A 26,052-nucleotide genomic window follows, 5' to 3' on the forward strand; every position below is an offset into this window, starting at 1 on the left:
AATGCTGCATAACTGTGCCGAAGGCCTCGTAAACTTGCTGCCTGCAAATGCGACTTTTTGTAAGCGGCGAATCTTACTCCCACGAATGGTAGACCTTGATGGGAGCCCCGCGAGACGGCCTTGCCGCGGCATCCTACATGTGCGGATACTGTTAGCATCTGCACGTGACATCGATACTGCACGAAGCAACTTTTAACACTTGGGTCACAGGCGTTGACTGCTTACGTGCTCTGTGCATTCGTGCTCAGGATGCACAATATCACATCCCGAGCAGCGTGCCGCCGCACGACAAAGCAGTTCGCTCGGTATTCACGCGCGCAGTGTTTTACCCAGGAATTCGTCCCTGGGGGTGTGTCGGGCTCCGCAGGTGTGTCTGACGTCACAACATGAAAACGACTCCCTGCATTTTTATGCTCTGACGAAATATTGCGTAATCTCACAAAATTTTAGGGGAGTGTCTCCCGGATTTCAGGAAAGGGAGAAGGGGGGTGTATAGGGGGGGGGGGTCTGGATAAATCACTGACACATATTGAGAAAGGGGTAATGTGTCGTAGCCATCCTCAATGCATCGAAAACATTTCGTACTTGGTAGTGACGGATCAAGAAGACATTATGAACAAATCATAGAAAATGTTACCGTCGCGAATGTTCTGTTAGTTTGCAAGTAACATAATAACCTCCACGGTTTTTTGCAGAAGGATTGCTGCCGTTCGGAAGATGGAATGTCTTATTGGTCTTTATCAGTGAGTGAGTGAACGAGTGAAAGTAAAAAGAGGGAGAATTCGCTCCATCTACCTGGATGCCGATAACTCCACATCATTTAAAGAGCAAAACTGAATAACACTTAGAGCAGGTGGCCATAAGAGAAAGGAAGATAAGAAAGGAAAGAAAGAAAATGGGGAAGGAAACCGAAAGCTGCAGAAAAGTAACATAGTGAAAGAAATGGTCCCAGCCACTTATCACAGGACGTGTGAACAGTGAACACAGCTATAGGCAATGGAGAAGAGCCAGAGAGGTATTTATCAGTATTACGGACAAAAAGCGCTTGCTTATGTACTGTACCTGTAATCGAGCTGTGAGGGGTAGCGTGCAGATTTTCTCCAGAGCCTCCAAACTAGCAGGACTGTCCCGTTCACAAAGTTCCTCCTGAGAGGAAAACAAGAGGAAATCAGACGACGTGTTGACGGCACACACGTGCATATCTTTCACATGTGATACAAAAGCGCAGCTATTGTCGTTAGGACGAAATTGCTTTCTTCGTATTATAGTTTTATTCGAGGTTTCGCCCTGTGCTGGTCGAAGCACACTCATTTCGAACCGGATTTTTTCGAAGTGTGCTCCTAGCCGACTCCGCACGCATCATATAGCGTGGTGTATTACATAACAGTCGGTATTGTTGGTTGGTTGACCGTTTGCTTTGCACGTGCTGAATAAATTTTATCGTGACGACGAAGGGCAAACCGGCGGAAGGCCGTACGGACAGCGACCTACAGTCACCTTGAAGCTGATGCCGCACCTCTCGAGTGGTTGAAAAATGCAAGAGCCGCCAACCTGCCCGCCCATGGACCCGCATTGACTGAAAAAGCAACGGGTGGCTTGAACGATTTAAGAAGCGACATATGGTGTGTCATCCAAGATGTGTGACGCCAGACGAAACCTCTCGGCAGACCCAGCTAAGGTCTTTCTCAACCAAAATAAAAAGGTAGTTAATGTGCTCATCAAACGTTTATTATTTGCTTAGTATACTACAGTACACTTGTTCTAAGGCTCTAACAGAGTTTCCGCACGTTTTCGTAGCTAATGTGACTGTTTCTGTTGCCCTCCCACTTATATCGAATGACCGCGCTTGTATCGAATCTCTTCGGTCCTGTTGACTACGTTATAACGAGAGTGTACTGTATTTTAATATCGTTCAAAGTACACCAGGAGGTCTCCGCAGTCCTTACCCTGCGACACGTGCAGAATGTCGTCACACCAGGCTGACTCACCTTACGTGTAAATCTTTAAAAAAAAATATATCGCTTGCTTGGGTTTCGTCAGGTTTGTAGTCACCTGTTACCAGCATGACACCTACATATGAGCGGGCGGCTGTTCTTATTGTTTGGCCCGCAATTATGTTATTTCTAGGGTGTCATTCAATGTCGGTGTGGTATTGCGGGCTATATGCGAGTCATTGTGGCTTGTGATACAAATGCGTTCATAAGCAACGGCACACGAGAGCGTGGTGGCGACGTTGGAAGATGATGGCCGACGCTACTACAGCACTGTGAAAACGTGGGGCACGGGATTTAGGCGAAGACAACCCCCATCCTGGCAGGCCAGGCAGGCACGGTGACCGCAGAAGAAAACATTCACCACGGCAGCTATCACCGGGTCAACATCTGGACCATCGCTCAGGTCACAAGCATAGGCAAAAGCACGGTTGAGCACATCGTGACCCGATATCTCGATATGCACAAGGCCCCTGCCAGATGCGTCCCAAGGTTGCTCACGCCTGATCAAAAACGTGCGGTACGCTTCATCTAGGAGCAATATCCAGTTGTTCAGCGCACATCCCGCGGACTTCCGTGCCCGGTTTGTGACTGAACGAAACACTGTGTCTACCTCTTCCCGAGAGTGAAGCCCTGTAGAAACACCCTTCCTCCTCACCGCCGAAGAAGACTCGGGCTGTTCCATACGCCATCGAGCTGATGGCCACGGTTTTATGGGATTTGGACGGCGTCACCGAAGAGTGCCACGCAACCCTGATCATCGCTTGCAGGATGCTATCAAGGCCAAACGGCACGGTATACCCCTTAATGTGGTCGTGTTCCATCAGAACAAAGCGCCCCCACCCCACACACACACTGTTGAGATAGCTGCTATCCACTTCACCACAGTCGTCAGATCTCTCCCTATGAACTCTGTGGTGTCCATTGACGCCGGGGCCCGTTTTCTTTCCTTTTTTCTTTCTTTTTCACGGGGTTGTACTAGCTAAGGCATCGTTGTGTGAAGTGTGTGTGGGTGAGAGAGAGAGAGGGAGAGGGAGAGACGTGATTCACCTCGTTCTGGGTCGTTCAGCGATCTTATGGAACGCTCCTTGTACAAAATTATTTTCCCTGTAAACCCCAGCTTGGTTAAATAAAGACCCCCGCTGATAAACTGGTGAGTGGTGACAGTAGTCAGTTTAAGTGTTGCACTTCCCGTGTGTTTCTATGGAATTCTTCAGCGTACGAACTCACCTTGCTGTAAAATGTTCAGGTTTTGACGAAGAACTCTGTGTTCCCTAAGCCATGAGCAACTTTTCCAAAATGCATCAAGGTTCAGTACAATGGACGAAGTATCAGAGGACAGGAACGTCCGTTCTGACAACACTTAATTTTCAAACCAGTGCATTCCATACAAAACAGTCCATTGACCTACACAAGAAGGCCGTAAAGTTTTGCTGCGTCCAGAAATTTGTTGTGTTGCCTTCTTTGTACACGCTCAAGATTGTTTCGTTCTACCACGAAGCATATAAGTGCATTTGCATTCCTTGATTAGTCTTTTTTTAGACAATTTAGCAATAAATTAACCCAGATAAAGGTGAGGGTCAATGTGTGCTGCTCTCTGTCCTCGTGAAACTCGACGGGAAAATTGCTCTTTGCAACATCCAGCTACGCTGACGTTAGTCAGAAAGTGGTCACGCTGCGCATAGGTAATGACGCCGAATTAGAAGCGTTAGACGCGTTCTTAGGCGAAACTGGACAAATACGTGAGCACACTACACTGCAGGAGCAGGTCTATCTCTGTTCATGTATAGGGAAATCTGTTCATTCTTTTCTGGCAATCCATCACGTACTTGACAGCAAATCAGTGTACCTTGGCTAGGTTGATTGACGACATTTGCACGAGAAAGGTAGACAGCTCGGTCAAGATATGTTTCACGACACATCTACAGGTAAATTACAAGACGTCGCCCTGGGTCATCGGGACTGACTGATGTTTCTCTTCTGCATCAATGCAGCAGCCTATAGGACATTGAGGTTGTCGTCTAGTTCCTGGATATATGCCATCGGCTGCCTAAGGCGGTAAATCCGTTGTTCTGAAGCGCTTCCTTGGTGCGGCTGTTGTTGTAATGACCTTTCAGAGCTGCATGCGATTGTTTTGCTTTTTTGGTAATGGTGATTGGACATCCATATAGGCATGTTTTGCTGCCCCCTGTATTTTATCGTTATCACCACCACCACCATCTTACCCAAAATTTTGTCGTGACCTGGAATTCATTGGACGGTGACTTTGTGTCCTGCTACTGACCCTATAAATTCACCGTCCAATCGCCCGCCTCGTCGTCATCCAACGTATATATGTGTGCGTGAGTAGATATCATTTACATCGCTTCTGGATGTGGGATCCGTAGGTCAAGATATGGAAGGCTGCTGATTAGCATGAGAGTATGTGTATCGTCATAAAGTAGCATAATAGTAACAATCCTCGTCGGGCAAGGAGATCAACATTTCTTTTTTTCAATTCCAGTCCATTCCAATCTTAGGTTAACGGCCAGGGTGCACGGGTTTGTAAATTGGGTTGAAATGCCGATTCGTGAAACATTTTTCCACTGTGCTTTCGAGATACAAGACGTTCCCAACAGCAAAAGCTTTGCAAAGGTCTTACATAAAGCCAGCTTCTTCGCTACGGATTGGCACAGTAATAAATGTTATTACCGCAAGAGGGAGTCTCCGTTCCAGACGTAAGTGGTCATTATCCTGCACTCACGAGGTGTGCCGTTGATGGATAAGCAATCTTCGCAATCATTGTGCTTTGTCCCTCCGCTGTCACAATTCAATTTCTCTCACTGAGTATCCTGCACTCCACACAAACGTGAGTTACGAATCGTAGGCGCTCCCACGAATCGTTGCAACCCCAGCGTTCACGGTGCGAAGCGGTCGACGCCCCAGGATTACGCCCCTGTCAAGGCACCTGCCTGTACTGCGCACTCTACGGGCACCGCTTCTGAAATTCACTTCGGAATCGTGTAGGACACACATTAAGCGAGCAAATCATTCTTATATTGTAGTACTCGTAAACAATGGGTCGTGAAAAGAGCTTCGTGGCAGGAGCGTCACCTTGTGCGGTCAAGTGCTTTGCAGGGCATTTGCACAGAGACCATGAGAGTTATGTATCATGTAGTAAGACGTTCTCCGTGAATTTTGCTTAGACGGTCCCAGGCAGATGCGGGCACATTTCCCTACGAAGTAGGCCCAGTACGCAAGATCATCCGAGAGCAAAGTGCTGCCTTATAGGCAGACATTTCGCTCAGCAACAGAACGTAGCAACCAGCAAAAAAGAGAAATGCAAAATGTAGAAGAAAAAAGGAAAAATCGTCTTCCTGCGTCTTATTTTTGCCACTGTCCAGTAACAGGACGACCACAATAGCATAACCTGGCCCAAAGCGGCACCTCGACACCCTTATCTGGTGCATCCGCTAAAGTTGCTTTTTGTTTGGTTTCCGGAAGCTACAACGAGAATAAAAGAGCTTGAAATGGATTCAAAGACGAGCCATTCGTTTCCTGTACAACAAATTTTCCCGTTTTGACTCACCAACTCAAATGCTCCAGTCGGCAGGGCTTCTGAATCTTCATGTCAGAAACAAAATTATATGCCTAAAAACTCTTTGGTCTATACTTAACGACGAAACTTGCATTCCCAAGGCCAAGTACTTGAAGCTTTCCGACACTGGTAGTCGTCGCAGAAAGCACACCAAACATTTAGTGCAATATCGCTTCAAAACAAACTGCTTACGGTACTCCTTTTTCCCTAAAACCATTGAAGAATGGAATAAGTTACACCCGACGGCCATTGATTGCGACACCCTCCCTTCTTTTGTCTCCTGTATTACTGAACTTTATCGTGACTCATAACTGTGTTTCCTTTATATATGTGTATGTGTGTATGTACGCATATGTATAGCTAATTGAGTACAGCTTCATGTTTGTTGGCATAGCGTTTTCCTTTTTTATTTATTTATTTTTATTTTATTATGATTATCATTGTTGTTGCCGTTATATTGGTAGTGGAATATGCGCACTATGTATGTCCCTCCTTCTATATCGAGTCAAACGCCAGAAGTATTTCAAATAAATAAATAAATGAAAGTAGAGAGTTTTAGTACATCGTACGCTATCGCCTTTGTGTACGTAAGAGATAGCGTTGATGGTTCTGCGCACGCCCATAAGAGAAACAGAGCTTCGCGCAGTGCGCAGAACCACCAACGCTATCCCTTACGTACGCAAAAGCGATAGCGCACGGTACACTAAAACTCTCTAGTATTTCACATAATCACGTAACCGATGTCCCGTAAGCGATGCAGCACAGAAATACAGCGGACGACCGAGACCTAACAACATTCAATCAATGATTTACCTCAATCTTAGCCAGAAGGTCACATTTCTCCTTCAGCTCTTGCTGTAGAGACGCCTGTAAAGATAAAAACATCCATTTAAGGGCATCAATGTCGTGTCACACACTTTGAGTGTCAGCAGCTGATGCGTGTTTCACGTATTTGGCAATTGGCATGACCCATAGAGTCACTGCGCAGCACAGAATACGAGTAGAGCACTCGTTCATTCTGTTTGTCTACGTAAGGGAATAATGCCAAGGACACTTTGAGCTCTTACGTTTTCTTCCTGTATCCTTCTCGCTTCGTCGGATGCGTTGCCGTTCAAAATGAGGCCGGGTGTCGTAGCGTAGTGACTCTGAAGCGTACATTGAAAGTACTTATCAGCAACTATGAAGGCAATCACAACGCCCGAAAATAGTGCTGGCATGTAGAATTTGCCTTATAGAACACCTATGAAACTCCGACATTGCGGTGGATCCATCAACTGCCAGTGTTTCCAGAAAGGGCAGGGACAAGAACGCCAAGATTAAATATTACAGAGATGATTCGGATGACGTCACTCGCGGAGGAGCGCCAGCGTCGCTGCAGGATTAGTGTACTCCCTGATGTCCTGACCGTCAAGGCTTTCAACCTCATCGTATTCTACCCTGTTCCGTTTATATTGCTTTCAAGGTAACAGCATCCTTCATTCCGCAAGGAGAAATTTTTGGACTGCAGTGCCCCTTTCATAGTTTTCTAAATAGCATATGACTACGACCGAAAACCGAAAGTAAGCTTCATCCTACACCATGGCAACGGTCTCCCTTTTTAGCTTTCTTGCTTTTTTAGTTTTCTAAATAGCGTAGGATTGCGGCCGAAAACCGAAACTAAGCTTCGTCCGACCTACCCCATGGCAATGGTATCGCTTTTTCGAAGCTGGTGCCTTCTCGAGGTGTGTGTCGTAAGTGGATATGTCTACATAAGGCTAACATATGACACTCACAGATTCTATGCCGGGCAGTCCATCGCATTGAACTTCAGTCGATTCTGTCGTAACCCTCGAGCTACTCTGTAACGGATAAACAAGGACTTAACCCTCGAAATTTGTGGAAAAGATCAAAGTATGGTAGCTTACATTGGTGGACTGATTTTTGCTAGACTTTTCTCTGTCCTTCTTCACCTTGTCCGGTGGCCGGGAACCATGTCTGCTGTGGTTTCGTAACAACTGTAAGTGATATAAAGAAGGTTCATTTAGTGCTCTTTTTCTTTTGCATTCGCGTGCTAAGATTGGCCCTGGAGTCGAAATAACGACTTATAAAGTATGGCACTTTTCTTACCGCACTCACGGAATTTAAGTTACGCGACTTTCGTGCAATCTCGGAAAATTCATCTATTCGACAGCCTTAGCCCTCACTACTTTTCCGTCACAATTTTCGTCCCATATATTGCATTCATTGTATTTTTTATAAAAACTGATAATTATTGGCAACACTGTGTCAAAACTGCCACCAACTTGTTTTGTTCGTCAAGTAAGGCCTCAACACTACATTGCAAGCGCATAACACTGGGTCTAAGAACAAAAAAAGAAAAAAAGAAACTTCTGCTACCTGTCGGCTTTGTAGCCATCAACAGCAGCAAATCATTCTCGGGCCCATTGCTTGACGAATAGGGGGTTGTTTCCCACCAGACGTCGCCCCGAGCGCTTTTACCGTAAATTTTACAGTGATTTTGCGAGCAAAGTAAAAATATTAGACGCGATCAGTCACATGCATAAGTTGTCGCACTGGGTTTACAAGCAACAAACTGCTAAACTACACCGCTAACATAAACTACCTGTCTGCTGCTTTGTGATAAATAAATCAAGTCAGAGTGCGTTTCGCAGAGCAAACCGATGTACGTGTCATTCAAATCAACATCGACTATAGGACTCTGCATGAAGCAAATTCTAACGTCCGCCTGCTTCATCCTTACCATGTTTTTTTTTTGGTGAAAAGATAAATAACTAAGTAAAAATAAATCTGGTGGTGTAGCTATTGTATAGTTATCGTGTTGTATATTGTATAGCATGTATTGCATTTGAGTAGAGGCAGCGCAACCAGCCAATCGAAATAAAAATCTGAAAAAATGCAGCTATTCCTTTCTGTTGGTGCACGGTAGCGTGCTTCATTTTTTTTAACGCTTCGCAACAATGGCAACGTGATGATCACATTGGGGGCATCATCGCTGGATCTGCAGCATGCTGCCATTACAAGACGTTAGATGCTTCTAATGTTCGCGTCTCATGTTCAAAAATGCGAGCTGCTGGTGGCTCTTGCACTGTCGCGAGAAAAGTGCTTCAACGTACTGTACTTAGTAGTACCTTGTTGGGGACGGCACTATATCCCATTGCCACACCCCTGACCGAGATCTCCCTTTTTCTGAAATTGATGGGCTTTCTCAGTACTTTATAAAACGTGCAGGACTGCCTCGCCAGCCACACTCGCATCATTATTATGTTGTTTAACCCCTTACCCTGCAGAGTTGGGGATTCCAATGTCCAACGCCAGTTTTTATTGTATCTAAAAAATAATATTTCCAGGTAACAAACATAGAAGGTCAGTTGCCTTGAGAACACCGAGAATACTGTCGTATTTTTCCAGCAAGAAACGAAAACGAGCTACGGAAAGTAACATAGGCACATTACACGTGCTGTCGGGACTGTTGAATGCACCTACGCACCATACTCTAGCCCGCGCTTTTTGTGTATTCAAACATGCCCGAGTGCCACGTGAGATCGAGCAGAAGATTGAAGAGATATCGCGTACTTCGCCCCCGGCGTGTCAGTTGTTGCGCAACCTTGTGATACCCCAGATATAACCTACCAACAGTCAACACGACGATGTCCTTGCACCGCAATGCATTTACGATTAAGTGGCCACACATAATGCTAACGCACACGGTACTATGGCTCTGTGATTAGCACTGTCTTTGCTGCATCGAATATGAAGCAGAGTGAAGATGTATATCTTTAAAGCGTTGTCGCCGTTCGAGGCATCGCTTTTTACCACAGAGAAGCTATGGGGGCCGTCGTGTTGAAACAGACTTCCTCGTGATGTGACAGGCCATTAGCCTTCCTGGGGCATGTATGCGAATCAGGACGGACCTCTGCCATTTGTGCAGCCAAGCGGCAAAGGGACGTTTCCGGTGGGGACGCCTCGCGGTCAATCCGACAGGTGTTGGCGGCGGCAGATGTTCTCGTATTTCTTCATTGGTGTCACGCTCCTCTTTGTGATGCAGAAAAAATGGGTATGCGTGCGATGCTGGTCTCATACGATCACTACGGACGGTAAATTGGAAGGCCCCTTAACAACAGACATACTCTTTTTTTTTTCTTTTTTGAAATGGAACAAAATTCGGATCGTTGTTAGGAAACATCGCATAATGAACTGCTAAATTATGCTGGTGCCTATCTCCGAATGTCCTGTATAGCTACGACCTTCTGTAGTAGGCCGTGGCATCTTCAAGAATCCCAGGCAGCGCGTTGTCGTCGTCTTCTCGAAATTTGGTCGGTTGGTTAGCAGGCACCGTGTTATTATGGAGCGCTCAGCCTACTGATATGGCGGCATATTGCTCGGGCGTTCTGGGACTTCCTAGGGAACTATGCCGACATTTGCCTTACAGAGACTGAACAAAACGCAGGGAAAAAACTAGTCAGCAGAGCCGATGATAAGGGCAGGAACTACATAAAGCAATAGCTCGGAACAAGATTGTAAAAAACGTCACTAAATCCGATCTATTTACTTTACATTAGGTTTTTTTCTTCTTCTTCTTCTTTTAGTGGACCACGAGCATCATGCTTGTGAAAATTTCCGAAGAAGACCGTTACAAAATAGATGGTACACAGGTCGCAAATGTACAGGGTGTATGCTATAAAAGGCCAGTCACATTTTCGCCCGTGGCGCGATACCTACTTCACAGACATACTTCCGCTGCCGCAGAGTGAAGAAGTTACAGCAGGAAACCTTACAAAAAAATCGTCGTTATCAGGCACTGCGTTACAAAATAAATACGACCACGCACACTTCCGTCTGCATGCATTTCCTATGCGCTATACCGACGTAAACACGCCACTCTGTCGATAGTTGTTTGTAGCTTCCGCATGGGGCGCTTGTGGCGTTGAATCCGGAACAAACTCATGTGAATGCAACAAATACACGAATGCAACAACTCAGGGAAAAGAGGCGCTGACGCAAGGAATCGAACCTGGCGTCCGCGCCTCTTTTCCCTGAGTTGTTGCATTCGTTGATTTCCGGGCGTATGAGGCTTACATGTCTGTGTCGTCCCTAAGTGTGGTCTGCCTCGGCCAAATCTCGTTGTAAACTCATGTGGGCGCGTATTTCTGTTATGCACGATGGGTAGCCGTAGTACTCATTGAGATTTACGTTTAACGAAGCTTGACACGATTTGTTTTAGATGTTTTCAGCACATGTTGCGGTTCCTATGGCGCTGCGTTCGTATGGAAACTGCTTTTTTACAGCTGTAACAAACGAGCTGCTACATCGTACTTTAGAAAGCTTGTTGTAACATAACGTCCGTGCCGCACGTGATACGTCGGTGGCTTGATGAGACACGGGGGGGGGGGGGGGGGACTGTATCCATGAAGTAATTAGATTCTAGAACTGCTTTTTCAAATCAGGACAATATACCCCTGTGTGGCACGGAGGCAAAGGTTGTTAGAATAGAGTACAATGACCCAAACTGTGAATGCGCACGTATTGAAACTGAGGTTTTAAGAACTGGGGGTGGCAAAATTCTTAGCTTTACGAATTATGTGACGCGGTTATTTGGCGTCACATGAATATTTAGCAAGTTGTCATCACACGTAGTCGCATTCATTGTCACATCATTCAACATGTAAAAATCAATGGAATACTAGATTAAATATAAAATATTAAGGAGATGTCCAAGAGACATATCAAAAAGCAAATGACAACAAACAACTAATGCATGAGCCCAGTTAATGAGACCATGACACCACCATGGCCATGACACCCTGAGACACCAATGAGACCATATAGGACAACTTAGATTGCATTTGGTTTGCTTTTTCCGTTGTTGCTCTATTTCTATGTACTGGAGTAGCCTGTCCCGACGCCGTCGAGACTCACATCTCCATGACTTTATTGTCAGCATAGAAGTTCAATGAGGTGAAAGCATGTCAACTATATGGTGGTCTCCCATATTACGCAGCGTACTATAGGCGAGTTTCGAGAAAATTTCTAGGTGGCTTGTTCATGCACACATCACCAATATAGTGCATAGTGCATACACGGGAGCTCGTTAGTCCCCCCGGTGCAATATTGGCGTTCTGGATCGATGCCGATCCAGCATCACTTGCTATGTTCAGGTGCGACATGTCTCTTCCAAGACGCTTTCCGAAGCTGCTTCGGGTATTTCATTGTCATACGCATTGCCTCTTCTTTTTTTTTTCTTCTTCTTCTTCTTCACTGCACGATGACGGAGGAGTAGACACGACGACACGATCTATGTCCTCCGGGTCTTGTGTTGTAGTGTTGTTATCGCTACATGTTTTTATAGTTTTCGTAACTGTATGATTTTTTGTTTGTGTGTGTACTGTTGTCAACCGCACTTTATTACGTCGCGCATATCTTGGCAAACGGGAAAAAGGACTATGTAGTTGTGCTAAAGAAGCAAAGCATGTGTTATTGACAAGGATACGAAACGAAAGAAACGACGAGTGCGGGGCTCTAGACTAAAGATCTAATCGTGATGAAGACCAACTGACTAACCACACGATGGTTTTACGAAAACAATAGACAATTATATCTCATAAAACGATGAAGGACGACTTGTCGGTTCACTTTCGTCCTTTGCACGGTACGACGAATTTGAGTAAGTGCAGAACAGAAAACAAGGTCTGGGGCTACGCACGACCATGAGTAAAAACTTGCAGCCAAAGAGAGGACGGAGACACAACAACACAACAGCGGGAACTGCAGTTTCTGTTTCTACCTTGGTGAATGCACGACGTCTCCATGGGGTATGCTAAAACACGAAGGCGCAAGACGTTCCTATGCGTCTCGCAACTGTGACAGCTAGCGGGTTGCGGCAAGAACAGGTTCTTGACCCACCTTCCGGTTCATGCATGATAGGGATCGCTTACTGCACGACTTTTGAAAAATTGGATCAGCGGTAGCAACAGACGAGAAGGTTCACTTAGAAGGTGTTCTCGCTTTTGTTTCTGGGTGCTGAAAAATAATCACAAAATTTATGGGGATTCCTCCCTTTGAGAGTCCCATATGAGGTTTTTGTGCGTTGAATTTACTTTAATTACTTGTTGTATTTGTCAACTTTATTTTTTAGTAAGTAAAAAAATGATCAACTTATTAATACGAGTGGTGTTCAAGTCAAACCGGGACTTTCTGTCTCCTGAGTGTACAAATGGCTCGCGCTACTTCTTTTTCGTCATTTTCACACGCGACAGGCCTTCGCGTCCACCACGTGGTGGTCCAAAGTTTGTGCAAAGCAGAAGACACGTGCTGGACAAGATGACCGACAACAAGGTGAGCGCGCTCATGGAACAGCGAATTGTCATGAAGTTTCTCGTGAATGAATGCGTAAAGTCATCTGCAATTCACAGAAGACTTCAGGCTCAGTATGGCCACGATACACTTAGCCGCAGCAAAGCGTTTGAGTGGTGCAAACGGTTCCGAGACGGCCGTACATCAGTGCAGGACGATCCCGGCAGGGGCGGCTCAGAGCCCAGTGGCAGAGTTCCTGAGAACATCCAAGTTTTCCACAGTTTTCTGGGACAAGGCTGGCGTTGTTCATGTTGATTTTCTGCCCAGTGGTACCATCAATAGTGCATATTACTGCCAGGTTCTCAGGGATGCGCATAAGGCGCTGAAGCAAAAGCGGTCGGGCCTCATCACCAAAGGAGTCCACCTCCTACAGGACAATACACGCCCGCATACCGCGCATCTCACGACACGCACCTTACAGGAACTTGGCTGGGAGTTGCTGCCACATCCCCCTTACAGTCCAGACCTCGCCTCCAGCGATTTCCATCTATTCGGGCCACTGAAGGCGTTCCCTTGGGTGCCGCCACTTCAGTTGCGACTACGAGGTCAAGAATGCGGTCCGACCATGGCTGCTACGCGCCGGTAAGGATTTCTACGCTGCTGGCATCCAAGCCCTCGTGAAACGCTAGGACAAGTGCATTAATGCAGCTGGAGATTACGTTGAAAAATAAAACTGATTTCTCGCCTGTAAGTTCATTTTACTTTTGCGAAAAATGAAAAGTCCCGGTTTGACTTGAACGCCCCTCGTAATTAAGACACATAAACGATCGGAAAGACGCAAATTCTACGCAAAAGAATACCGCCAGGGATGTTTATTTCGGTCGGACGAGACTGCGTCAAAGCGATTTATTTCTGAAGGTGGCTGATCTTTAAGGTCGCTGGGTCCCATACACAATTACAAACGTCCCATGCACTATTGCAAACATGGTTGCCCCAGTCCAAATTAGGAGAAAGAGTGATAGTGAAAACGTTTCATTGCAACACAAAAAGAAAACTGCGCACGGAAGGGCTCCATTGAGTTCGTAGGGCCACCAATTAGAAGTTCAGTTGTGCGTCGTCAAATAAAACAATGATAAAATAAAACAAGGTATCTGCGTGAAAGTATCACAATCGATAAAATACAATATTTTTGGAGCGAACAGCGGTGCGTAGGTGCGGGGCAGTGCCAATAATATTAGATCTCACGTTGCACGGTTCCGGAAATACACGAGTGTGATGACGCGATCTCCACACAGCCGCATGCACACAGACAGACAGACAAAATGAATCCGCGCAGATTACGTGTAGGTATAAGACAAACTGTGTCATCCGCGCAGAGACTCAACAACTATAAGCGCTACATCTAAGAAAAAAAGGAAATATAAACGAAGAACATAAACTGCTCTCTTTTTTACACTAATAACTGGTTGTTTTTCTACGAGTCTACCTTAGCCACCGATCCATCTTATGACATGGGCAAGGTCGACGAGGAACAAGAATAAGGCCAGTAATACAACGCTGCCGCAAGCCAACAATCAGCAGCCGACGATGAACGAAAGCTCCTCCTCGGCTCGCTCACTTTGCGCGAGTGTACACTCGGCAATCGAGAAGATGCATCTTACCCACAAATTGCAATGGGTGTGGACGATGATCCGGATCTGAGCTATTGACCACGTTTTCGTGCTTCGAAATTGTCCAGACCTACAGTCTTCCTTCAGTATTACGTACGGCAACGCATTGCTATTGCTCTGCGTATACACACACACACACACAAATAGAGATACGATGATGAGATGGGGCTGATGCCGGCCAGCAGGCTGGGCGCTGCCCCAGTGCCACTTGTACGTGATGAGAGATGATGATGATTATGATAAGGGGTCCGGTAATCAAAGCAGGGTGGAGAGGCCTGTTGATGACAAGAAGTCCCAGAGGTGACGCAGACCTTGGCGTGTATGAGCTGGACTGGACCATGGGCCCAGCACCTTGCCTATGGTAAAGGGGCGATGATCGATCGCATGCAGTTCGTGCTGCAATATCGCACGCTCCCGCTGGTAGTCCGGGCAGTCCATAAGTAGGTGGTGCAGGTCTGCACGCACACTGCATGCTGCACAAAGGTCCGAGGGCGCACGGCCAAGACGCTGCCTCATAACTGGTGTAAATGCAACATTCAGCCGCATGCGGTGAAGCAGGGATGCGTAGTGTCGCGGAAGGCGATGAGGAAGCGACAGTGAAAGAGAAGGATCCACTGCGTGGAGCAGAGAGTAGGGTGTAATGTCATGCAGCCACTGTGATCTTGTCTTGTCTGCAGAGAGAGCACGGACGAGGGCCTGACGATCACCTTTGGGCAAGATGATAGAGTGGGCTGAAGCTATATGATGACCCCGCAGGGCCGCCCGGTCGGCCTCTTCATTGCCGGGTACGCCGACATGACCAGGTACCCACTGTAATACTACGCAGTGGCCCAGGTCTAGCAGCTCCTTGTAAGTTTCAAGCACGTCAGCAACAATGGACGCGAGAGGACCTCGAATGCCCATTGTTGCGAGGCATTGGATAGCAGCTTTCGAGTCTGTGTAGAAGACCCATGGCCGAGATGAACACTGCAGGATCTTGCGCATGGCAAAGAGCAAAGCATGTAGCTCAGCACATGTTGACGACGTCAGATGCGAGAGACGGAAGATACCAGTTATGTCTTCGGACGGAATAATATAGGCGCATGCAGAGCTGGATTTTGTGGACGAGCCATCCGTAAAAACAGGAGTAAAGCCTGCATACAGCTCGCTCATCATATCCAGTGTGAGCGCCTTGGACACACCTGCAGCGACATCATCCTTTCTCTGCAGCCCGGGAACGGATAGTGAAGCAGATGGCAGAGGGAGGGTCCAAGGTGGTGTTGGACGCGCCTGGGGTTCAACTTGAAAACGTGGCAGGTGAGGCTTTAGCTGTTGAATGCAGGGCCTGAACTTGTTATTCCTGCGACGGGAAAGCTTCAGCAGTAAAGGGTGGTGCCGGTGATGAGCCAACAAACGGAGATAGTGACGGCTCGTCTCATTAAAGCGCTGGATAGCAAGCGGAGTCTCTCTCGCTTCTGCCATGACTAAACAAGTATCCGTTGTTCTTGGCACGCCCAGGCACACACGAAGGCTACGTGCCAAAAGACACTGAAGCTTGGACTCGGAGGATGGCGAAATCCCGTGTAATACTGGAAGGCGTATACGCTCAATTTGTTGGTATCTCATACTTTCAGATAACTGCATGTCGCAGGGGTGATCATTGTGAGGCGCGTGGACGAGCAGGCGGATGGCTTAGAAGACTACCGGATATCACTGCAAACAACCGCTGCGCACGCGGAATCCTTCATGGAGCAGTGAAATGTCCGTCTATGAATGTTTCGTTTTTGACTTCGGCTTGTTCTGCAACAAACAACAGTTGAGCCCTTGCGAACGAAGGACGAGCGCAGCTGACCTGTAGCGCGTGGGAGCCTTACTGTTATCTGCATTCCCTCCAGAAGCACTCCACTCCTTAAAAGAGAATGTTATTGAGAGAGGGAGGTCGAAGTTACTTCGTGATGATCGCTGCCCCTATGGTAGCGTCGATCAGGTGACTCGCGATGTAGGCTGGCGCGCCCGCAGCGGCATAGCAGTAGCAGTAGAAATATCTGTGGCCAATGAGAATTTACTGCTCCCCACGCAGCGAGCTGCTCCGCTGACGTCACGCGAGGAGATCTGGCTGGGCAGATGGCTTCTTTCTCTCGGTGTTTTTGTAAATTTGATTGCGCAGTGACAACACACGGCACGGAGAAAATATTGCTCATGATGGCTCCTTTTAGATTTCTTGATGCACTTTGGACCATGTTAAATATCACTTCCGTGCTCCTATGAAACGTATATTTCTAATATCATGGGTGCTTACATGCATGACCACAGTGACTCCTACTAATACATGCTTACAAATATCATAGTGAAGGTCCATTAAATAGCTCATTCACTTTTCGTCTATAAGTTATCAGGGCTTCACTTGTCTGCAGGGCATCTTTTAAACATTATTGTTAATGATTTCCTTACTTTCAATTTAGCATTAGCAGCTTCATGTACTCTGAGCACTCGTGCCCTGCATTTTGCTTGGGATTTGGCTAAAGCATTCAACCCAGCAAGCGCGTTGAGTTCATATTCGCCCCGTGTTTGTGCACGATGAACTTCTAATTTGAATGGTTGCTGTTGAACTGAGGACAGCTTGTGCGCATGTAATTGCGTGTGTCCCTAATTAAAAAAACGACTCATTGTCATTTTGTGATTATATAATGTGGTCAGGGCAGCGAAGAACGCACCAGGAATGCAAACAGTGTCGCTGAGAGAGGTTCCGCTTCAACAGAAGAGAACAGAAGCCAGCATCTCAATGCGTGCGGCGCAGGTAAGAAACGTATAACAACAGTCTGTTCGTTAGTTTCCCTGAGGGTTAAGCAACTGTTTGCATTTGAATACGTGTCACAAGTGTGGGAAGATGCCCTGAGGCCCCCAACGTAGCTCCATTCACAAAGAAAGGGTTGATGAGTAGGCATGTCCGGGTTCGTTGTTGAAGCGGCAGTCTCTTGCCGTGCAACTAAACTTATGCGTGAGTGAATTAGTCATCGTAGGTACTTGGCAATTAGCATTGACCTTCACGCGAAAGACGTCCCTTTGTAGACTGATTGGTGTTTTCGGAGCGTCTGGGGTCGTTGGATCTCTGTGCAAAGAGCGTTCCTACGCTAAAATGCTGAAAGTTTGCGGTGACGTAAACGAGAGAAAGAAACTGACTGACTAATTTAAACGTGCACAATGCGCGTTGACTTGGTGGTCGATTAGCTTATTCCTAGCCAGTGATGATTCGCCCTGATGAACTCTGCGGCGAACTCCCATAAGCCGACCGTGACGAAACAGCACCACACATACTACGGTCCCCCTGGATGGATAGGCCGTCTTTTTTTAATCTGCACGTGGCTCGAGCACGCTCAAGAGTCAAGAGCATGTATATCGTCGCCTACAACAGCTCATTGGGTAGTTCGGTTATGTAGTAATTGTCGACATTTGCTCTTATGAAGACAAAAGGAGATTGCTCCTCGGGATAACACTGCACTCTACGGTGTCCCCCATACTTGGGGTCAAGAGGACCGCTTTCGACGATCATCATTCATTCTGACCCTGTAGCACTCTGGCTTCAATCCTGCGCAGCTGTTCAATGAACTCGCAGGAATAATTTTGACTTTTAGACGTCCCCGTTGTCGACCTTGCACCAATTAAGTCGAAGCAGCGTGGGTACACCACAGTTAGGAGGTCATTACTCGCACTCTCCCGCTGTAATATCCTTTCTCACGCTATGCACGACAATCCCGTGCCATCCCCTGACCACTTTCGGATCCACCTCCAAGACAATGGCCCAACATTTACGACGTCCTTCTCTTTATTATGTTTTTCTCTTCTTGTTCGTGGGCTACTGCACAGACAAGTCTTCTGCAGATATGAGCACCGACACACCGAACGCGAAAGGCGTCCTATCAAAGCGGTGTCGGTGCACGCCATCGACGACTTCTGGACGGTATCGTCCCATAGGGCTATTGTCTTTGCGTCTGGTGTCAGCGTTTTGTGAACTGCGCCGCTATAAATACTTACAGGGAGACTGGAATGCGACAGGTTCAAGAGGTGTGAGAGCCCAGTATCTTGGTGCCCCATCTCTGGTGCGTGACGTCGGGGGGAAACTGCGAAACTAGGCCTAGCGGCAGTGCGACTGGATCGTGAGAATTAATTCGGTTCGCATGATGAGAGGATGTTTTAGTTTAACCTGTTGGGAAAGTGTCCCGTTTGATTCGAGAGCGATTGCGGTGTTCAACGTATAGGTTTTTCAGGAGGGTATTGGAGAGATCGAGCTCCGATACAGGGACGACCGCACTAATTCGCAAGTGATAGGCTACATTATGCCTGAGGGGATACAGGGATACAGGGGATACAGATTACTTTGATACAGGGGATTACCTTCAATGAAGTTCATAGCACCTTAAGGACAAAGAAAAAGCAAGCTTCTAGAGTTTTGTGATAGGTGCTTGCGGAAGAACATCGCTGTTCCAATGAGAGCATATTGCACGGAAGAATGACAGATTCATACACACATGAGAAATATGTACATAGTATTGAGATTATGTCGGAGTAAGTTATCCTTTAAGAAAGTAGTCAATTGTGAAATAAATCAGCAAGTGCTGGTTGGTGCTGCATGGGATATTTTCTGTCTATACGAGAGTAATCCATGTGAAAACCGCAAATGATTTCTTACCAAATGCATACTTCATGTTGGTGATACTCGCCGATTTTTTCAACATAATCTCCCGGATGTTATTAGTGCACTAAAGCGTGAATGCTGTTTAAAAAAAAAAAAAAAAGAGAGAGAGAGAGAGAGAGAGAGGAAGGTATTTCGGGCGTGTGTGCAACCAATCATTCACCACATTTTTGGCTTCACCGTCTCTCGATGGTCCCAAGTTATCTTTTGAAGCTCCAAAAGTGTGAGAATGCATAGATGCTAGGTCGGGAGAATAAGCTATCTATTTTTCTTGTACAACCGTTCTATTCTTATACCAGTATCCTGAAGAAATGATAAGAGCAGCAATCAGCATCGCACTTCTAGTAGGAGGTAAAGAAAAATCGACGAAAAGAAAGTGGTGGTGCGATGTTCAAAGAGAAAGAGGAGTGGCCAATCTCCCTTGTGGCTAATGGCCATTCTCCATGGGGTAGAAGAAAAAGAAGAAGAGGAGTGAAGTCCGGCTAGACTGGCTGCTAAAAAAAACTACGCATAATTTGCAGTGGGATAACCCATATTTTGAAGTGACAAACTACGAAAGCGACGACGACATTGTTGGCTACAGCTAATGGTGACCACAGCTGTCGCTGGCGCTGCTACACGCCGCACACGCGGATTTGGTGTTCACCGCGTTTTGACGTGAGTTGCCGTTCTTTCACTAGCTGCCTGCACATGTTGACGGTGTTTCATTAGGTGCCTCGCATCAGTTGCTCCTCTTTGTTAGCAAAGCCGGCAAAACAACCCCTCTACCAGCAGCACCCTGTTAGCGAGGGAATCAGTGGCAGTCACATTATGATCCCGACCCATGACACTGATTTCCCTGCTGTCATAATCACAGTGCGCAATGCAGCATGTTTTGACCTGTGCTAATGAAGATGTGCCCACTTCCACCTAAAGTCAATCCCAATCAAATCAATAAAAATTTGATGGAGTTCATCCAATCTTATTTGTACTGCTCTACATGACCTTCTGTCGCCTCTTGTAGCCCGTCTGGGGACCTGTCCAGGGCAAATGAGAGGAGCTGTGTCATGCGACAGCTTGTCTCAAATGAATAGCCGAAGGACACAGCAGCATATAATGACACCGGTTCTCTCGTCCGACACGCTGCCCAGGGACTCGCGTTGTCCCACGTCGTCCAAAGCAGGACTGCACTCTATTTGCAGTCAATACCCAATGAAGAATGTCTGGGCGTTCTTGAAGTTCAGAGCAAGTAGGATACATCGGACGGAACGTTGACTGTAACCGAAAAGCTCGTTCGCTCTTTCACTAGAGAATAATTTTTTTAAATTCCGTGTTAGCGCCGCGAGGCAACTGTGGCTATGCGCGGCGTACAGATGTGGACAGATGGAGAGAGGACAGCCGGAAGGAGTGGGGGAAAGAGGGGTTAGTATGCGTCTTGGGCCGACTTCAAGGGAAACTGTCCCGACATTCGTCTTGAAAGTCTACGAAAAACGCAGGAAAAACCTCAGACAGCACAACCGGTGGCAGGATTCGAACCCACCACCTCCCTGTCTTCAGCACGACTTCGGCTATCACCAACGAGCGGCCTTAACCCGCTAGGCCATGCTGCTGGTTCTAGTACTAGGCAAGAATGGTACTATTCTAGTACTATTTACGTGCACATGTGGACCACATGAGGAGAAGGTACTTGGGGGTGTCTACCGTCACGCTTGCTGCAGTATGTATGATGTATAGCGCCCTTACGACTTTGTTCAGCGCAACTCGTTTCAGTTTTCCACCCTGTATACGGTGCTGTCATACTGTAGTTATGGGACAGGGGGCGGCGTAATTTGAAGTCCTTGGATTACTCTCACATCATTAAGATCCCAGTTGAAGTCTCGATGCATTTTAACTGGTCCAACCCTCTGAACGGGTGTTCGCTTTCGTCCGCCACCAGGTCGTAGCTGAGGTAGGGAGAGAGTGATGGCGCTCGTGTGTTCCGTAGGCTTTCGTACAGCACCGTACGCGTGGGTATCTCATCCGTCATATGCAAACAGAAAAGATACACTTTTGCCACTCTTGACGTACAGCTTGGGACAAAAGTTTGCGGAACACGGCACTTGCGGATTTCTTCATCAGAGCGGTCTCGTGCTAGCTATCAAGACGAGTTCAAATAAGAAACGGGTGACCGGCTATTTATCCATCTCCTTATATGTGTGTCCGCTCCTGTTTGCTGCTGGGGTGTCAACCCAGTGGAGAAATGCGACACCACGGTGTTCCGTAAACTTTTGTCCCAGGCTGTACATACCACAATTTTACTAATTCTTCCTGACTATCGCCTGTTGTGATTAAACAACCGAGTCATATTCATCGATAGTTTTTAAAAAAATTCGTGTTAGCGCCGCGAAGAAACTGTGGCTATCAGCGGCGTACAGACGTGGAGAGATGGAGAGAAGACAGCAAAGAGGGGTTAATATGCGTCCTGGGCCGACTTCAAGGGAAACTGTGCCGACATTCGTGTGGAAAGTCTGCCGGAAAACCCAGGGAAAACCCCAGACAGCACAGCTGATCCGGGGATTCGAACCCGCGCACCTCCCAGTCTCTGCGTGGAAAGCGGCCACCCTATCCACTATGCCACGGAAGTTGGTTATATTCATCGAATTAAACCGTTAACTGTGTTATGGTGAGGCATATTTGATGTGCACGGGCTCTAACCGACTAGTCAATCAGTCAGCCGCGGATAATTTAACAGCGATAAATCCTAAATCAGCTATGTCAGACCGCGTGACCATGCCATCGCACAGATCGCTCAGGCTAAAGTGATATTTTAACGTCTATTTCTATTTTAATAACAGATTTAACGCACATTCCTTGTGAAGACATGCTTCGTTTATGGCGTCAGTTCTTGCCGAAGCAACGAAACCTACATTTCAAAAAGTGAGTGACGACGGGAAATAATCATTAAAAGCTTCTTCGATATTTCCACAGAGCACAACATTAGCCTTCCTTTGTAAGATGACGTATTGATTGCTTCGGTCGAATTCTTTAAAAGCATCCAAAAAATTTCGAGGGATATTTCGTGCTATAATTTCGGGCTATTGCCATATCTCAGCTAAAGACTGACTTGCATTTTCTTCACAGCACAGGAATGCGCACAGAAAAGAAACAAAAAAAGCACATGAATTTTGCCAGTGTATTGGTATAAAACGTAACAATAAATAATGACGACTAAGGTAACGTGGACGCTGCCGGGCGAGCGCTCGCGGAGCGGGGAACGCAGAATTAGGAAGACATAGCCACATCGACGTTACTTATATGTTCGCAGTTTCCCGATGTTCGCCGTTACTCTTGAGATATACCGACAAGAGCGAGACCTCTCCGCATGCGCTGCGCAGTGGGAGGTACGTGGATAGTACGGCACCGGAAAGCGACATTTTTGTCGTTACGGGCGCCGTTGCGGGCATGGGCGTACCGAGAGGGGGGCAAAGGGGGGCCGTGCTCCCCCCCCTTGAAGCTTCAATGTGAATTGTGAAAATTGTGCACTCTTTGTTCATAGGTCCTCATGATTTTTCTCAGATGTTATAATATTATGAACATCTGAACATTCGCACAGTTCGCAGAATCCGTCTCCAGGAAAAGAGGTGAGGGGGTTGCACATTTTGCCCCCCCCCCCTTGGAAAAAATCATGGTTGCGGGCGTGGGAACGCGGCTTGGCCAGTAGTCGATACTTTTGCTGTGGCATAAAAGTCGAATCACAAGTACGCATTTCGTGCTTGAACTTAGAAGGAATAAAAAGTAAAGACAACGAGAGGCTTATTGATAAGCATCTTCCGTTAGTAGTTGTATCAGTCTGTAATTTATTATTCGCGCATACCCGTATTTCAGTCATTAACGGGTTGGCAAGAAAGCTCTGAATATCCTTCAGTGAAGGACAGCGGCAGACATTAAGGACCCTCACGATAGATCGGCTGCTAACTTCCTTTCGGCGTTAATTGCGCACGTCCTGCAGTCGACCTTTAAGAGCCAGTGGACGAAGGTACAACAACTTTATTTTTGGCTTTGGAGAGTGGGGAGGTTCATCGCCACAGGCGATACTCTACCCCATTGCTGGTGGGAATGGGGGGAATAAAATAACGAGCCCCTTCACAATAACGATCGAAGTCCGATGGTGTCCAGAAATGTCAGAAGAGCTTTGAGCGCAGAGCAAATGGCTGAAATCCTTCATGGATGAACTCGGTTTCCGACAGTATTGCACTAGGGAGGTGCAACTCTACTGCGATAATCAATCGGCAATTAAGCTAATCGATAATCCCATCCATCATCAACGGTCTAAACATATCCAACTGCGCTACCTGTACGCGAGAAACGAACACACTGACCACATGATATCGGACTCCTTGACCAAACCTGTTCCCATGGACAAGAACTCCTTCTGCGCAAGAGGCTTCGGCCTTGGCGTTACTTAGCGTCAACACATGCTTATCACGAGCTGGCTTGGGTGGGAGTTTGTTGCCGTTCTCGCCAGCTGATGTCCGACAACACTGGACTGACTTTGACTTCTTCTCTAGCGACTAATAAAAACAGCTGATTGTCAGGGGGCACGCGATGACACACAGTCATTCTGCCCGCAGCCTCAAAACGGTAATGATGCCTCTTGTCTGACTCTGGTCCTGTCTCATCATTGGTAATCGCTAAAGCAGCCATTGAGTCTCCAACTAGGTTCTGTGAAAGGCGAGTCTTCCCACTTGGAACCATTCTAACTCACTTCCGATTTCTAAGTACTGAGCTTGTTTCAGCTCGAGAATAAAGCGTTTATATGCGAAGGGGAGGGGGTCAGAGGGCGGCACTGGTCCTTGACAGCACTGTGCGTCTTCACACATCGCGTTCTTTGGGCTCCAGTAGGATGAGACGCAGTGTAGAACTCGGATCAAAGACAGCGCTTTAAACTTGGGAAGCCACTCCCAACATACTTAGCTTGTCCCGAATACCGATTTGGCCGCATTACGTAAAAAAAAAAAAAAAGAGAGAGAGAGAGACGCCTGTATATGTACGTACGGGCATCGATCCTCTAGCCTACCTATAAATTGATGCCAAGCAAAGCCGCCCAGTAACGCCCTATCATAACTGCTATTCAAACAGAAAACAGCACCACCCTTGGCGCGGTTAATTTAGCATGCAAATGTACGGAAACCTATCTACCCCACATATCTTGGCAAGAAGTCCGGCGCGAGCCGCGGCAACCCGCAAAGGGACCGAACCCGGACACGGTTACGTTGAATGAAACGACCCGGCTCAAGCCTACGATATATCCAGCGCTTAATCTATCACGGCTCCCTATTTACTCAAGTAGACCCGAAAGAAGGAACCACAAGCACACGTCTGATATACGGATGCATGCACCTCTACCAATCTCGTCCGATCACTAGGTCAGGCCAGATGAGCGCGTGACACATATAGTATCGACACAATTATGCAATTAGTGCCTTCTCCTTGGCCAAGAGAAAATTAATTGGTAGGCACGCGTCCTTAAAATTGCTTCCTCGATGGGTATACACTGAAAGGAGGAGCGTGAAATAAATGGCATTCGAATGGGGAGGCGCTTTGAAAATAGCGAGAGGCTAAGTGAGGTCAAGAAGACGGTCCACAGTACGTGACAGCTGATTGTGGTTGGTTCACCGAAGGTGTAGCACGTGAGCCGACTGCGTCGCTCTCTGTTCCTTTCCTTTTACATGTGCTGTGGGAACGAGGACGGTTCCTGGAGTAGTGAAGTGTATGTTTAAAGGTACTATAAAGCAGTCGAGGTCGAACCTATGCAATCAGCATGACGTGAGAGTGCTTGATTCAAAGGTTCAGCACAACAAGTAATATGCGCAGGAGTTTACTCTAAGTATTTTTAATTGGTAAATAAAAACGCAGTCAAGAATGTCGGGGCGACGCCTGGTGGGAAGAAGTCCTCAATTTGTCAAGCAACCCTGTAAACAAGGAGACCGATAAACAGATGGCTTTCCTGTTGGGATTTGCAAATACTACCTTTTGAGAAAATGTAATTTGTGTGAATGAAAATAAACAAAAGCCGAATCTTGCACTCAGTAGCTAAAAGTCTATACCTGGGCCTTGTTTTAGCACCGTTGCGCTGCTATCGTACGTCGCTCTGTTTGGCCCAGAGTCGTGCGCATGAGACATTTTCGCCGCCGTACTTGGCGGAGTTGGCGTTTCGTCGGCCCGCTTCGCCAGTGTTGCCAGCAGATTTAAATTTGCATTTTTTCGGGAGCTATAACGTCTATGTGAGAAAATTTTGCGGCATTTTACTCCTGATGACGTACACAATTCAGGGCACACAAAACACGAGGTTGCAGCTCGACTGCTTTATAGTACCTTTAAGTTAGGTGGCAAGATAGGTATAATGTGCTGATTGCCATGACGGAAAGTTCGTCGATTTGCCAACCGTATACAAAATGTAAATTGTGTCAAAATACAACATCGGGTATAGTGATATATCCAGACCTCGCCCTACACAGCCAACCCCCCCCCCCCGCATTTTTGGCGACACAACCCCCCTAACTTTTTTCCCCGTGAACCCCCAAATAGGGGGCGGTGTGGTATTCGGTAATGATACGTTAAGCTATTATTGTAATAACAACCCCTCCCTCGATTTTTGCAACCCCTCCCCCAGCCACGCTTGCGATTCTGGATAGACCACGGGTCCAGCAACGATCAGGTGAACCGATTTTTTTTTTTTTTATCCCCATACCTTAAAAGCCTTGCGGCATTCCATAAGGGAGGGGTATTCCCTTCACGGCATAAAGTAATCTATGAGAGAACTGATGCAATCTATGTCCTCTAATTATTGGATTGCACTGTGTGTGTGTTTTACTCACTTGGATTCCCTATGCTATT

The 26,052-nt window shown here is 46.9% G+C and overlaps 1 protein-coding gene across 1 annotated transcript in view; it reads right to left on the reverse strand.

Moving 5' to 3' along the window:
- LOC135385779 (uncharacterized) overlaps positions 1-26,052 on the reverse strand; it is a 91,557-nt gene that overhangs the window by 25,980 nt on the left and 39,525 nt on the right. The window contains exons 4-8 of the mRNA XM_064615292.1: positions 7,473-7,562; positions 7,341-7,406; positions 6,636-6,713; positions 6,382-6,435; positions 1,063-1,146 (exon numbers count right to left, since the gene is read on the reverse strand). Of these exons, the coding sequence (XP_064471362.1) occupies positions 1,063-1,146; positions 6,382-6,435; positions 6,636-6,713; positions 7,341-7,406; positions 7,473-7,562 (372 nt within the window). The remainder of the gene's footprint in view (positions 1-1,062; positions 1,147-6,381; positions 6,436-6,635; positions 6,714-7,340; positions 7,407-7,472; positions 7,563-26,052) is intronic.

Source organism: Ornithodoros turicata, chromosome 2 (assembly GCF_037126465.1).
Source record: "Ornithodoros turicata isolate Travis chromosome 2, ASM3712646v1, whole genome shotgun sequence".
Lineage (NCBI taxonomy): Eukaryota > Metazoa > Arthropoda > Arachnida > Ixodida > Argasidae > Ornithodoros > Ornithodoros turicata.